Source organism: Tripterygium wilfordii, chromosome 8 (assembly GCF_013401445.1).
Source record: "Tripterygium wilfordii isolate XIE 37 chromosome 8, ASM1340144v1, whole genome shotgun sequence".
In the NCBI taxonomy this organism is placed as follows: Eukaryota; Viridiplantae; Streptophyta; class Magnoliopsida; order Celastrales; family Celastraceae; genus Tripterygium; species Tripterygium wilfordii.
In genome coordinates, this window is record NC_052239.1 from 3,619,219 (window position 1) to 3,633,900 (window position 14,682).

At 38.0% G+C, this 14,682-nt stretch overlaps 2 protein-coding genes across 10 annotated transcripts; one reads left to right on the forward strand and one right to left on the reverse strand.

Annotated features, from left to right (window-relative positions):
* The first annotated feature begins 35 nt into the window (after positions 1 to 35).
* On the forward strand, positions 36 to 9,292 carry LOC120004250 (probable glycosyltransferase At3g42180). 9 transcript variants are annotated; one of them, XR_005469471.1, is made up of 12 exons: positions 36 to 178; positions 449 to 585; positions 754 to 2,082; positions 2,519 to 3,335; positions 3,418 to 3,701; positions 3,985 to 4,253; positions 4,594 to 4,775; positions 4,889 to 5,046; positions 7,379 to 7,515; positions 8,178 to 8,248; positions 8,351 to 8,393; positions 9,031 to 9,292. XR_005469471.1 is itself a non-coding variant. In XM_038853541.1 (11 exons), exons 5-10 carry the CDS (start codon positions 3,615 to 3,617, stop codon positions 8,221 to 8,223), a joined length of 879 nt encoding a protein of 292 aa, XP_038709469.1. In that variant the 5' UTR covers positions 36 to 178; positions 449 to 585; positions 754 to 2,082; positions 2,519 to 3,335; positions 3,418 to 3,614; the 3' UTR covers positions 8,224 to 8,248; positions 8,351 to 9,292. The 9 variants fall into 9 exon arrangements, 7 of the variants coding, with proteins under 7 accessions (XP_038709469.1, XP_038709464.1, XP_038709463.1 ...); XR_005469472.1 differs by having other exon boundaries at positions 9,039 to 9,292; XM_038853541.1 differs by having other exon boundaries at positions 8,351 to 9,292.
* A 2,241-nt stretch (positions 9,293 to 11,533) lies between these two features.
* On the reverse strand, positions 11,534 to 13,968 carry LOC120003545 (probable glycosyltransferase At5g03795). Its single transcript, XM_038852562.1, has 6 exons — positions 13,838 to 13,968; positions 13,465 to 13,752; positions 12,645 to 12,919; positions 12,025 to 12,191; positions 11,758 to 11,915; positions 11,534 to 11,647 (listed from the first exon to the last, which is right to left on the reverse strand). The coding sequence occupies exons 1-6, from the start codon at positions 13,949 to 13,951 to the stop codon at positions 11,534 to 11,536; spliced, it is 1,116 nt and encodes a 371-aa protein (XP_038708490.1). The 5' UTR covers positions 13,952 to 13,968.
* Between the last annotated feature and the right edge of the window lie 714 nt (positions 13,969 to 14,682).

Here is a 14,682-nt window from a genome sequence, read left to right on the forward strand (position 1 = left end):
GCCCCGCGAAACGCGTCGTATTGTCCTCTGTAACTGACTGACCTCTCCCTCCGTGGCTTTACTTACTGATCCTCGGGTTCTCTCACTCACCGACTCAATTGTTGCGATAATTAGGGCTCTGATTTCTTCTTCTCTTCGACTTCTTTGTATATGAGCATCCATCAACCCTCGGCAAACGGTCAGTGTCTCTCTTTTTGCAACGCTTAATTTGATTGGTTACGGATTTTTTCTGATAGATTCGAGTATTGTAATTTCTGGGATCGAAATGAATTCTACTTTTTCTTGTTTGTTTGTGCGCATTTCAAAAATTGGAAGGTTGACTGGGTACCTGCAGCCAAACAAATTTTGTTCCTGAATGAGGATTTCTGGTGTTTGTTTTGCCTCTATTGGATTATGGTTTTTTTGGCCTTTATATGGTGAGATTTATAAGTGTTTATGCCATTTGCAGAGATGGTTTAGGTGAAAAAAAACGGTAGAGAAGAAAAAAGGATGTTGTAACCCTATTACTCATATGGCCAAGGTATCATGAACATGCTGCTTATTAGGTGATTGAAACTTCAGATGGTTGATGCTTTCTTTTTCCTGGTAATGGTTTCACATCGTTGGTGCTTATTTTATCAATTAGAGTCCAATCTCATTTATTTTTCTTACACATTCCTGAATTTATTTGCAACCAAACGGGGGTTTCAATTATTTTTAGTATTGGGGTTTTGAATTGATATCCGCTGTTTTTTCTTTCTTTCTCTTGATTAGTTATGGTAAATGATGAATTCAGAAGTTAAAGAGGGAAAGAAAAAGATATAGAGAATGCACTGGGAATGGGGCTACCAGTGGTTTGACTGCTGGGATTTGTATTGTAGCTGTAGAAGGGGATTTCTCATTAGAGGATGACTGTTACTGCCAACAAGATTATACTTCAAGATCCCTATTTGGAACACAACTTCTTCTGGTGCTGATTGCTTTTGCATGACCGGACTGGGCCTGATGGTTGGTATCAAGTCTACAGAAGGAGTTCCAAACATAATTGCATTTGTATGTGTATGGTTTAGCAGTTCTTGCAAATATTTTCTTTGATATGTCAATATAAGATTCTCTGTTCCGTAATTCTCTATTCTTTTATTTCTTGACTGCTTACATTAGAGTTAATCCTCATCCTTTTGGCATGTTCTCTATATGCTATCTTTCTCCATCTCTTTGTTTTTTATTTTTTCCCTTCTCATAAGTATCCTTCATTTCCATTGCCAATTAAGTTCTTGTACTGACAATAAATATTATAGTTAGTCATTTACCTCAATCTTTCTTTACAAGATTTGTCCAATAGTTTAGCATATATTGTGCTACTCTCTCTTCTGTTTCCTTTATTGCCTCACAGCGGTGTCCAAGTGCGTTGATGCTGTCTTTTATTGATCACTTGTACTCATACTGTGGCAATTTGATTGTTGCTTTGTATCTGTCATCGTCAAGAATTTCTATTAATGGATGTATGTGAACTTGAATGTCTACATATGTTACTCTTTAGTGCTTGCGGGGTTCCTTAATTATGTAACTTGGGATTTGGGAACTAAGCATTAACAGAAATACCTTAGATTTGCATTCGTGGATAATGGTTACTATATAGACAGTTAGAGAACTGAAGAATGAAAGGATGGGGAATAGTCACTCCAATCAGGTACCATTACTCTCTCTTTTCTCAAATCTTTTAACATGTGCAACTTTGATAAGTCTAATTTTCACATTCCTATAGTAATTTGTAGAGTCAAATAATATATTCATCTGTGTTTTAAAGTTCCCTTGACGGTTTTTCTCCGGCCTCTACACATCTGAGTATCTTCTGTTCATCTTATCATGTGAACATCTTCTTCACCTCAGCAAGCTACCATGAATAAGAATTATACTATTTCTAATCAAAAAACTATCTTTACGCAAAATACTTTTCATGCAATTGGCACTAAGCCACTAACTCTGTTGTAATTTCAATATTTGACAAGACACAATTCACTAAGACAGTATGGAAGAGTCCTTATATCATGAAGCTTGCACTCACTGCAACCCTTGGAGGACTATTGTTTGGTTGCGATACAGGTATTATGTAATCAATTCTTTGATATTAAGGTTCTGTTGGTTATTTTTGCTTGGCTGATTGGTTTGACTAACGACTTTTGTTTATGTAGTAAATATTTTTGGTGCTCAATTATTTGAATAAAAAATGACTTTGATTCAGTGAAAAAGTCAATAATAGTGCAGGTAACAAGCTTTCAATAATACATCAACACTTTATTGGTAACTACTTTTCTTCTAATGCCTTTTCTTAAAAAGAATATGTATATATATTTGATGTTTGAATTACTTCCCCTGATACCCATGTTGGTAACATTAGTTGGTGGGTGTATTGTTGTGTTGATGGCAGAGATATTATCCTCTGCTGCACATACTTTCTCATTGGCTATATTGTAGTATCATATATTTGTTTTTGCAATTCCCACATCACTGGAATAACAGCTCTTGAAGTATGGTACAGAGCAGGATTGTTTGCTCTCAACATGCCGGGATAGGGGAGCAGGAGTGTTTGTTCTTTAGTGAAAAACTGGGTTTGAAGCTATATGAATTGCAGCCTGATTATCACAATGAAGGATCACTGGATAATGAGGTTTGATCCGCAATTCTTTGAAAAGACTATGCATCCAAGCCAGTTCAGTGGTTGCAGACGCCATGGCCCTGTATTCAGCTTTGGTTGAGGACTTAGAGATGGTGGATTGTTTCTTTTATTTTCAGGCCACTAGCTTCACCCAGTTTAACTAAATTGGATTCATTACCGGAAGAGGAACTCCTTCTGTAGACCTGATACCAACATCAGGTCCAGTCCGGTCATGGAAAAGCAATGAGCACCAGAAGAAGTTGTGTTCCAATTAGGGATCTTTAACTATATATAATCTTGTTGGCAGTAATAGTCATCCTGTAATATACTGCTAGATAATGATAATGATGTTGTTATGGAGAGATAAGGTTGCACAAGGAGTTGGAGATGGAGTTGTTGTGGAGAGAAGGTGTCAGCTAGAATATAGTTAGTGGATAATTAATGATGTTGGTTCAAGTGAGACTTCCTCACTCTCTTGATAATAGTAGTGGAAGAAGTCGTGTATAGTTCAAAATAGTTAAGGCCTTGTTTCTATATAAATAAATCTCTGCTTTTCTCTCCGCTGCAAAACCACCCAGTTTTCCGAGAAACCCAATTTCTCGAGAAAATGCCGTCCCGTGTGAATTTCTTCCTCATCATCATCCTCTCTGTTGCTGTTGCTATCCCTGCAATTTCCTTCTACACTACCACTAATGATCAGGTGCTTCTTTTTTCTCTGTTTCACTTTCTTTCATTTTCATTAAATCATTCATTGAGTAGAATTTTCTTTCTCGTCAATGAAGGTGAACAGCCCAGTTCAAGATTATGGTATTTTTGAGGAAGTCTTCCAGTACCCAGATGTCTTCTTGAGAAATTACGCTCTAATGGAGAAGGGTTTCAAAATCTTCATGTATCCAAACAAAGATGTTGAGGCTTTTTTTTACAATGACATGGACATTCCCGGGGGTTTTCTACTGAAGTGTTCTTCTCCCGCTGTCTCATGTTCTCCGAAAGATTTATTACAAATGATCCCACTCAGGCTCATATGTTTTTCATTCCAATTACTTGGTTACAACTTGAGGAAATGGTATGATATCCTTTGCTTCAAGAAATTTATTTTTCTAAATATCCACAGTTCCACACACAAGAAAGATTTAGAGGGAGTGTCATGAGTTATGAAGACCTCGTGCTTGACAAAATGTCAAAATGAAAGAAATGATTTCCTGTCTTTCATAGTCTGGTCACGAATGGTTTACCATATAGGGTAGGAACTAAGTCATCAAGATCAGAGAAATGAATGTGCCAGTCTCCTTTAATTTCACTTAATGCAACATGATTGGTTTATGACTTTCCCCCTCCTTGTATGCCAGGGAATTTATGCTAATGCTGATGATTATGTTCGGCATATAATTAAGGAGTACCCTCACTGGAATCGGAGTAAAGGTGTTGATCACTTTCTTGTGACTTGCTGTGACGCTGGGAAAATGTTCTCGGAAAGAGTTCCACTGAATAATTATATGAGACTCTCGTGTTCTGCAAGAAATGATGACATGCACCACAAGCACCACCTTATAAGCATCCCCCAGATGAGACTGCCATTTTTTCCTCCAGTGCGTGGTGGTTATGAGATACAAAACCGGTACGGTGCCTCCATTTATTCAAAACTTTCCACATCTTCTTGGTTGTCTTACTATAAGCATTCCTTTTATCATCTTCAGTACAAATTCGTATCTACAATTCAACTTCTGCAACTTTTTCTTTGGAAATTTCATTGATCTTGGTAAGCTATGAAATTCTTGACATACCTATTAGGCAGAGTTGCCTGCCATGTGCTAATTGGAAATTTCATTGATCTTGGTAAGGTATGAAAATCATCTGAGGGACTAAGACTCATATAATTTTTCAGTAGAAACAAGCAACAGTGCATCCCATGGAACTCAAATCTGGGCTATACGAAATTTACCTTGGTTATATTGCAGGACAATACTTGCTTTCTGGGCTTGTCACGAAAATTATCCAGCAAGTTTAAATGATTGGGACTTTTGGGATGAATGCCCAGGCCAAGAGAAATTCAAAGCATCTAAGTATTGCATTTGTGATGGATCATCCCATATCACAAGAATGTGCATAACAGAGTCCATCCATTTTGGATGTGTTCCAGGTGAGACGGTTCCTCCTATGTGGAACTATATATTTATGGTTTTCCCCTGATTTTTACTTTCTGGAGTGTGTTTTCAATCAACTTAGTAACTACTTGGGTGCACCTTTCTGCAGTGATCTTGTATGAGGACTACGAATTGCCATTCGGTGACATCCTTGACTGGACAAAATTTTCTGTAATAATCAATAAGGATGATGCATATCGGGTTGAACAGATCCTTGAAGCCATACCGGATTCAAAATTCAGTGAACTGCATAACAACATACGCAAGGTGAGTAGGTAGCATCTACAAATGGTTGGCAAAGCTTCTCGCGAAGAGATTAAGGAGAGTTTTGGGAAGTGTTATCAATGAGGCGCAGCATGCTTACGTAGAAGGTAGGCAGATTATCGACGCTTCTATGGCAGCAAATGAGATTGTGGACCATTACACAAGGCACAAGAAATCTGGCCTCATGTGCAAGCTTGATATGGAGAAAGCTTTTGATAATGTAAGCTGGAACTTCTTGTACAAAGTTCTAGAAAGAAAGGGTTTTGGGAGGAAATGGATCTCTTGGATCAAAAAGTGTGTTTCTTCGGCTTCCTTCTCGATCTTGGTGAATGGGGCTGCGACAGAATTCTTTCATTCTTATAAAGGAGTTAGGCAGGGTGATCCTTTGTCGCCTCTCCTTTTCATTCTAGGAATGGATATCCTGAGCTGCATGTTGGATAGAGCAGTCTCTCATGACATCCTCGAAGGAGCCAAAATCAACAATAGATCTGATTCTGTCACCATTTCTAACCTATTGTATGCAGATGATGCTTTATGCTTTTGTGGAGGAAGTGTTGAGCAAGTTATCAATCTTCGGGCCACCCTCTTAGGCTTTGAAGCTATCTCAGGACTGAAGGTCAACCTAAGTAAAAGTTACATCATCCCCCTGGGAAATGTAGAGAGTATTGAAGTCTTAGCAGAAGCTCTCGGGTGCAATGTTTGCAGCTTACCTACAAGTAATCTTGGGCTCCCCCTAGGCGCTAAGCACAAAGACCATAATACGTGGAGTCCACTGGTTGCTAGTTTTGACAAGAAGCTGTCAGGGTGGAAAAGAAATAGCTTATCAAAGGCAGGGAGGCTAATGCTAATTAAAAGTACTCTCTCAAACCTCCCTGTTTATATGATGTCTATCCTTCCCTTACCACCCCCCATTGCTAGCAGAATCGAGAAGATCATGTGTAGGTTTTTATGGGGTGACTCTCTAGAGAACAAGAAGGTGCATCTGGTTAACTGGAATTGTGTCAAGCTGCCTAGAGAAGCTGGAGGCCTAGGAATTAAATGCCTGACCACTTTTAACAAAGCCTTACTTGGGAAATGGTTATGGAGATTTGCCATCAGTAAAGATCATCTATGGAGGAAAATCATTGCTTGCAAATATGGCACAGAGAAGAATGGTTGGTGTACCAAGCAGAATAGAGATACTTATGGGTGCAGTCTTTGGAGATTCATCAGAAAGGGTTGGGATGCCTGGTTCGACTTAACTAATTACCAAGCTGGTAGAGGCAATTCAATAAGTTTCTGGAATGATGTCTGGACGGGAGACACACCAATTAGGGTTTCTTTCCCAAACTTATATAGCATAGCTTCTCAAAAGGAGGCATCCATTCAGCAGGTGCTTCAGGTTTATGAGGGAGGCATCACTTGGAACATCTCTTTTATTCGGGAAGCTCAAGATTGGGAAGTGGATATGTTTGCAGAATTTTGGTGCCTGGTTTATGGCTCAAAAAGTAATCCCACCAAAGAGGACAAAATCTGCTGGAAGCTAGAAAATAACAACTTGTTCTCAGTGAGCTCCTTCTATAAAGAGCTGCTAAGGGACAAGCTATACTTGGGAAACACTAATTTTCCGTGGCTTTGGATATGGAAGACTATGGCTCCCCCTAAAGTTGCGTTCTTCTGCTGGGAGGTAGTTTGGGAGAGAATATTAACTCTGGATAACCTACAAAGGAGAGGCTTTTCTCTTGTGAATAGATGCTATTTGTGTAAAGTTGCTCCAGAGTCTATTAATCATCTATTTTTGCACTGTTTTTGGTCCAAAAAGGTCTGGGAGACGGCGTGGAAGATGATGGGCATATCCTGGGTCACAAACTATACAGTAGGCAAAGAGTTGCTTTCTTGGGGCTCGATTGGCAAAGACAAGCAACAAAGGAAATTCATCCAGCTTATTCCTTTGTCAGTGATGTGGCAGATCTGGAAGGAAAGAAACAACAGAATATTCAACAACAAGGAATCCTCCTTAGATTGTTTCATTGATACCTGGTTTGATTGTCTTAAGTTCTGGACTCATTATCTCCCTGGAAGTGTATTTGATCTTTTAAACTGTTCTTCTTTGTGATTTGGGGGTTGCTCCCCTGTGTTGCTTCTTTTAATAAAAGTTTTCAATTCAAAAAAAAAGGTGAGTAGGTGTTGTACAAAAATTTGGCTATTAAAAACGAGAGAAAGACTTCAAGGTGAATAAGTGTTGTGTAGCAATTTAAATTTAGCTCGTAAAATAAAAAAGAGAAGACTTTCAAACACATGCAAGATTATAAAGGTTCTCTATTCTCAGTTTTATTTTTTGTTCTGATATTTTCAGGTTCAAAGACACTTCCATGGAAATTCATCTTTTGGAGGACGACATAAACAATATGATGTCTTACACCAATGGCACTTGCATGCAAATTCAGCTTTTAGAGGACATGATAAGCCTTATGATGTCTTCCATATGATAATGTATGAGCTCTGGTTGCGTAACCTCGCACGTTCTTTTTCTGATTCCTGAACTTGTATACATTTACCAAACATTAAGATGAGCACAACTTAGAATCAGTTAGGATGACAAGAACCAACTTTACCATTTTCGTCACTTGATGAAGTTGGATGCCAAGGAATATCAGTTACTAAATTGAATTTATTCCATTCTTTGTTCATTTTGACATTCTTTTCAATTCAAGCTCCTTCCTCCTTGATTCACACCAAAATCCTTCTTCTCTCTCTGGTTCTCTCTCTGCTATTTCTCTGTCATTCTCTCTCTCTGCTATTTCTCTGTCAAATCAGTGAAAATAATAAACCCAGAACTGTCTCAATGTATTTTTAAACGAAATTTATCGTCGAGTGTCCGGACGGCTCAAAAAGTGTCCGGACACTTTGTGAAGAAAATGAGACAGATTGTATATCTGCTCTAGGTGTCCGGACACCTATTGAAAGTGTCCGGACACTTTCACAATTGGTTGAGTTATCACAAAAGGTGTTGATCACTTTCTTGTGACTTGCTGTTACGCTGGAGCAATGTTCTCGGAAAATGTTCCATTGAATAATTCAATATGACTCTCTTGTTCCGCAAGAAACGGGTAAAAGTTTGTTGATTAACCAAAGTTTATGCACATTGTTGTTAGATTTGAGCTTGGATTGAAGTGTGGAGGTTGGAGGAGAGGTGGTTGAGCTAGAGTTTGAGGATTTGGGCAAGGTGAGTAATTTACCTTGAAATTATGAGATAAATGCAAGTAATTGGTTTGAAAAATAACAATTTTGGGATGGAAATTGAATTGTAAATGTGTGTATGGTTTAGGTTGATTGAGCTTGGAAGAGTCGGGTTGTTTGGACTAAACGAGGTAGGGATTTTCTTAACCCTCAATCTCAAAACACTATTGACTACCCGAATTGTGTTCTATTCATTCATTTCCGGCTCTTTGTTCAAGGGGAAACAAATCTTGGATTGTGTGCTATTGTGAACTCAATTTATTATATGGTGTGTTTGATGTTGTATGCATTACCCTTGGACACTCGGTCATCTATCGAGTAGTCGATGCTCTTGATCATATGTTTTAATAAATTTTCGCGCAATAAATTTAATTGCATAACATTCATGTGTGATATTGCATTTATTGCATGGTAGAAGTGGTGGATTGGATTTTGGTACGTACGTCAACGTGTACTAGTGGTTCCGGTTATTTGGCTCTAGTGACATGGTTGATGGTACTTGTATGAACATGCACTAGTGGTTCCGGTTAATTGGCTCTAGTGGCATGGTATGAAATATTTGTGAGAGTATGTGCTAGTGATTCCGGTTAATTGGCTCTAGCGACATGGCTCGGTTAGATGTGCAGATTGCATTGGTTTGATGACATGACATATTGTTGCATTGCGTTATTTCTTTATAATATTCCGGCCTTATTCCTTGTTTTAGACTCCTATTCGATATCCCTACTGGGCCTCCTACTCACTGTTTTATTTTTTCCCCTCCTCAAGTGATATAGGTACTAGCGCTAGTGCTCCGACTACAGATCAGAAGGGGGAGACGCGTGATGTGGATGGCCTGGACTAGTGTTGGTGTGATGGTTTTTTTTTTTATTATTTTTGTGTAGTGTTTATGTTTTGACGTTCGACTAGTCTTTGGCTTAGGCTTAGTTGTGTATTGTGATACGCATAGGTACATGTTGTTATGAATGAACGATAATTTGGGAAGGTTTGGCCGAAGGCCTTAGTATATATATGTGTATCAGTTTGATGATGGATATGGCCTGAGGTCCTGGATGATTAGTTTGGTGGTATGAGAATTGGTTGATTTTAATTGCTATATTTTATGCATGAGACATTCTCCGATATACGGGGAGGTGTTGCCGAATTTTTGTTTAAAATTGTGTTGGTATAATGGTGAGTTAATGGTATTTGAGTCTCCGTTTTAAGTGGCGACACGTGGGTGCACACATGTGTTGCCAATAAGTCAAGTTTCTGGGACGGGCGTGACACCTTTACTCCGATTCCAGTGAGGGTACTCCTTAATTATACTCCGAACATAATCATCAGCATTAGCAAAAATTCCCTGGCATACAAGGAGGGGGAAAGTCATATATAAACCTATCATGTTGCATTATGTGAAATTAAAGGAGACTGGCACATTCATTTCTCTCATCTTGATGACTTAGTTCCTACCCTATATCGTAAATCATTTCTTTCATGTTGACATTTTGTCAAGCACGAGGTCTTCATAACTCATGAATCTTTCTTGTGTGTGGATATTTAGAAAAATAAATTTCTTGAGGCAAAGCATATCATACCTTTTCCTCAAGTTGTAACCAAGTAATTGAAATGAAAAACATATGAGCCTGAGTGGGATCATTTGTAATAAATCCTTCGGAGAACATGAGACGGCGGGTGAAGAACGCTTCAGTAGAAAACCCCCTGTGAATGTGCTTGTCATTGAAAAAAAAAAGCGTCAACATCTTTGTTTGGGTACATGAAGATCTTGAAACCCTTCTCCATTAGAGCATAATTTCTCAAGAAGACATCTGGGTACTGGAAGACTTCCTCAAAAGTACCAGAATCTTCAACTGGGCTGTTCACCTTCATTGACCGGAAAGAAAATTCGAATCAATGAATGATTGAATGAAATTGAAACAGAGAAAGAAAAAAAGAAGGCACCTGACCATTAGTAGTAGTGTAGAAGAAAATTGTAGAGATAGCAACAGCAACGGAGAAGATGATAATGAGAGAGAATTTCACACGGGACGGCATTTTCTCTGGAAATTGGGGTTTTCTCGGAAACTGGGTGGTTTTGCAGAGGAGAGAAAAGCAGACATCTATTTACTTCTTCCACTACTCTTATCAAGAGTGAGGAAGCCTCACTTGAACCAACATCATTAATTATCCACTAACTATATTCTAGCTGACCTGACCTTATCTCTCCATAATAACATCATTATCTAGTATATTAGAGGATGACTGTTATTGGAACACAACTACTTCTGGTGCTCATTGCTTTTCCATGACCGGACTCAGGTCTGCAGAAGACAAGTGATCCCAGAAAATCTGATGTGGGACATGGTTTCAAACTGCCAAAAACTTGGAAACGATATGAGGAGGAATTAAGCCTGTATGTACCCGGGAATGTACGTCTTATTGTAAACAAAATATCAGCAGCGGTTACTGGGTAGCCGAAGATTTTGAAACCTTTCTCCATTAGAGCGTAATTTCTCAAGAAGACATCTGGGTACAGGAAGACTTCCTCAAAAATACCAGAATCTTGAACTGGGTAGTTCACCTTCGTTGGCCAGAAAGAAAATTCGAATCAATGAATGAGTTAATGAGAAACTTATGGCCCAGATCAAGAAGCAGTATGCAGTCCTTGGTGCAAAGCTTCTCAGCAAGATTCCCAAGGGACCATTGAAGAACAACAAGAAGGTTTATATTGGTCTATATGGCAGTTGGCCAATATGCTTGATCTGTGACTGTGATCACTTAATTAGTCGGTCTTGAGTGATTTAACATTGCGGTTAATTCTGAAACTAGTCAAGATGAACTCGTTTTTGAGTAAAGGGATTTTTTAGTCCATGAACCTTGATAATATGTGGGTTTATCTATAAACATCTACTAATTTACTCATACATCAAGGTCAAAATTAGATTACAAAGCAATGAGGTTGGCCTATTAACTGTACATCTTCTTCCATTAAGCACGTATATGTCTAATTAACGCAATGGAGAGCTTTCACCGGTAAAAACAAAAACTAATGGAAAAAAGGAGACTTGGTTGGTTAAGGAAAAATGACAATCACGTTATGGAACATAAGCTTTCTTAAGCTATCAAAAAAAATAATGTCAAAATGAACAAAGAATGGAACAAATTCTATCTATACCAACTGATATTCCTTGGCATCCAACTTCATCAGGTCAAGAAAATGGTACATTTGTACTTGTCATCCTAACTAATTCTAAGTTTTGCTCGTCTTTATATTTGGAAAATGTATACAATTTCAGGAATCAGAAAAAGACCGTGCAAGGTGACGCAACCAGAGCTCATACATTATCATATGGAAGGCATCATATGGCTTATGTCCTTTTAAATCCGAATAGAAATGCCTTTGAACCTGAAATATCCAACAAAAAATAAAAATAAAACTGAGAATAGAGAACTTTTATCATCTTGCAATGTTTGATAGTCTTTCTCTTTTTATTTTACTACACAACACATATTCACCTTGAGTAAGTTGCTATGCAGTTCACTGAATTTTGAATCCGATATGGCTTCAAGGATCTGTTCAACCTGATGTGCGTTATCCTTATTGATTATTACAGAAAATTTTCTCCAATGAAGGATGTCACCGAATGGCAATTCGTAGTCCTCATTCAAGATAACTGCAGAAAGGCGCACCAAAGTAAGTACAAAGTTGATTGAAGACGCACTCCAGAAACTAAAAATTTGAAGAAAACAAGAAATAGTTCCCCTTAGGAGGAACCCTCTCACCTGGAACACATCCAAAATGGATTGAGTCTGTTATACAGATTCTTGTGACATATGATGCTCCATCACAAATGCAATACTTAGATGTCATGAATTTATTAATGTATTCGTACCAATCACTTTCACTTGCTGGAGAAATTTTGGGACCAGCCCAGAAAGCGAGTATTGTCCTGCAAAAAAAAAATGATAAGAGAGTCTTAGTCCATCAGATAATTTTCATACATGGCAAGAAAAACATGGCAGGCAACTCTGTCTAATATATATGCCAAGTCAAAATGCAAGAAAAACAAAACTCACAGTAAACAAAAAGTAAGCCGATGAATTTTTATTGTTTGGGTGAGGAAATCATGTTACAGATAAAACATGTCAGACAAAGAAAATCAACCTTACTTTCATGGCAAAAACTGCCTACACAACATTCAAGTCATAATATGAATTTTTTTCTTGGAAAACCAAGAATATTAAACCTATATCATGTTGAAGACGCCGTTGAAATGAAAAGGAAAAAAGAAGAAGTTGCAGAAGTTAAATTGTAGATAAGAATTTGTACTGAAGTTGATAAAAGGAATGCTTATGATATGTCAATCAAAAATATGTGGAAAGTTTTGAATACATGGAGGTACCTGTCGTCAATGTCAATACCAAGCGCTGGAGGAGCATGTGGCCGTCTCATCTGGGGGATGGTTATATGGTGGTGCTTGTGGTGTATGTCATGTCTGGAATCATTTCTTGCCAAACAAGAGACTCTTATTGAATTATTTAGTGGAACTATTTCTGAGAATTTTGCCCCAGCGTAACAGCAAGTCACAAGAAAGTGATCAACACCTTTACTCCGATTCCAGTGAGGGTACTCGTTCATTATTTGCCGAATAAAATTCTCAGCACTAGCATAACTTCCCTGCATATCAGAAATCAATCATGTTGCATTATGTGAAATTAAAGATTCATTTCTCTAATCTTGAAATTTTTTCAAATATGAGGTCGTCATTTCTCTCATCTTGATTACTTAGTTCCTACCCTATATCATGGTACACCATTCTTGACCAGACAAAAAAAAGACAGGAAATCATTTCCTTCACCTTGACATTTTGTCAAGCACGACGTCTTCATAATTCATGATCCTCTAAATATTTCTTGTGTGGATATCTAGTTTTCCAGATTCTTTTACAGTAAACATTGTAATTCTTGCATCTCTATTGCAAGAATTACTACAGAAAATGTTTGAAGAAGTAATTTTTTCAACCGTAACGAGCACAGATGACAGAACATTCCTCTTTTTTTCTCTTTTGTTTTTGATAGGAATCTACTTAGGATACACAAAGATGGATGAAAGCACAATCCAAACAAGAGTACTCAGGATCAGATACATTCACTTCTTGAACTATCGTAATTAGTTACCATAACAAAAGAAAAATCAATTTCTCAAAATAATGGATATCTTACCATACTGCTGCGAAGATCCAACCAAGTAAGTTGAATGAAAAACATATGAGCCTGAGTGTCATCATATGTACGAAATCTTTTGGATACACTGAGAAGGTGGGTGAAGACAACTTCAGTAGGAACCCCCTTGGGCATGTACTTCTCATTATAAACGAAAGCCTCATCTTCGGTTTTTTCGTATATGAAGATTTTGAAACCCTTCTCCATTAGAGCGTAATTTCTCAAGAAGACATCGGGGTATTGGAAGACTTCCTCAAAAATTCCAGAATCTTGAACTGGGGTGTTCACCTTGATTGACCAGAAAGAAAATTCGAATCAATGAATGATTTAATGAAAATGAAAGAAAGTGAAACAGAGAAAAAAGAAGACACACCTGATCATTAGTGGTAGTTGAGGCAATGCCAGACAGAGGAGAAGAGTATAAGAAAACTGCAGAGATAGCAACAGAAACAGAGATGATGAAGAAGAAATTCACACAGGACGGCATTTTCTCGGGAAATTGGATTTCTTGGAAAACTGGGCTTTGCAGAGGAGGGAAAAGCAGAGACTGTGAGAGAGAGTCAAAAGCAGGTCAGAGAGTGTGCTCGTGGATAGCCCAAATGACGGTTTTTATGTTAGTTATTTCTGGTATTTAACGCCACGTCATCATATGAATTGATGTTTGTATATATACGCCCTGCAAAGGGCGTCGTATTGGCCCATATGACTTACCGACCCATTCGGCCATTTTAGGGCTCTGGTTTCTTGTTTTCTTAAATTTAGTTTCAAGCCATTTTAAACCCTCGACAAACGGTCAGTGTCTCTCTTTTTTCAACTCTTTATAATTTCTGGGTTTGAAATGAATTCTCTGGTTGCTTGTTTATTTTTGCGCATTTCAAACATGGGAAGGTTGACTTGGTATGTGCAGAAAAACAAATTTTGTTCTTGGATTTGGATTTCTGGTGTGATTTTGACCTCTATTGGATTATGGGTTTTTGGTGTATTTGATAGGCGGCAATACTCTCTTAGAAAAGAACACCTAGTTCTTTTTTTTTTTTTTTCTCATTCCTAAATTTCTTTGCAATCGAACGGGGGTTGGGTTTTTTTGTATTGGGGCTTGCATTGATACCCGCTGTTTTTTCTCTTGATTAGTTGTGGTGAATGATGAACTCAGAGGTTAAAGATTATAGTTCTAGACCCCTAATTGGAACAGGAGTCAGGACTTCTGTTGCCGATTGC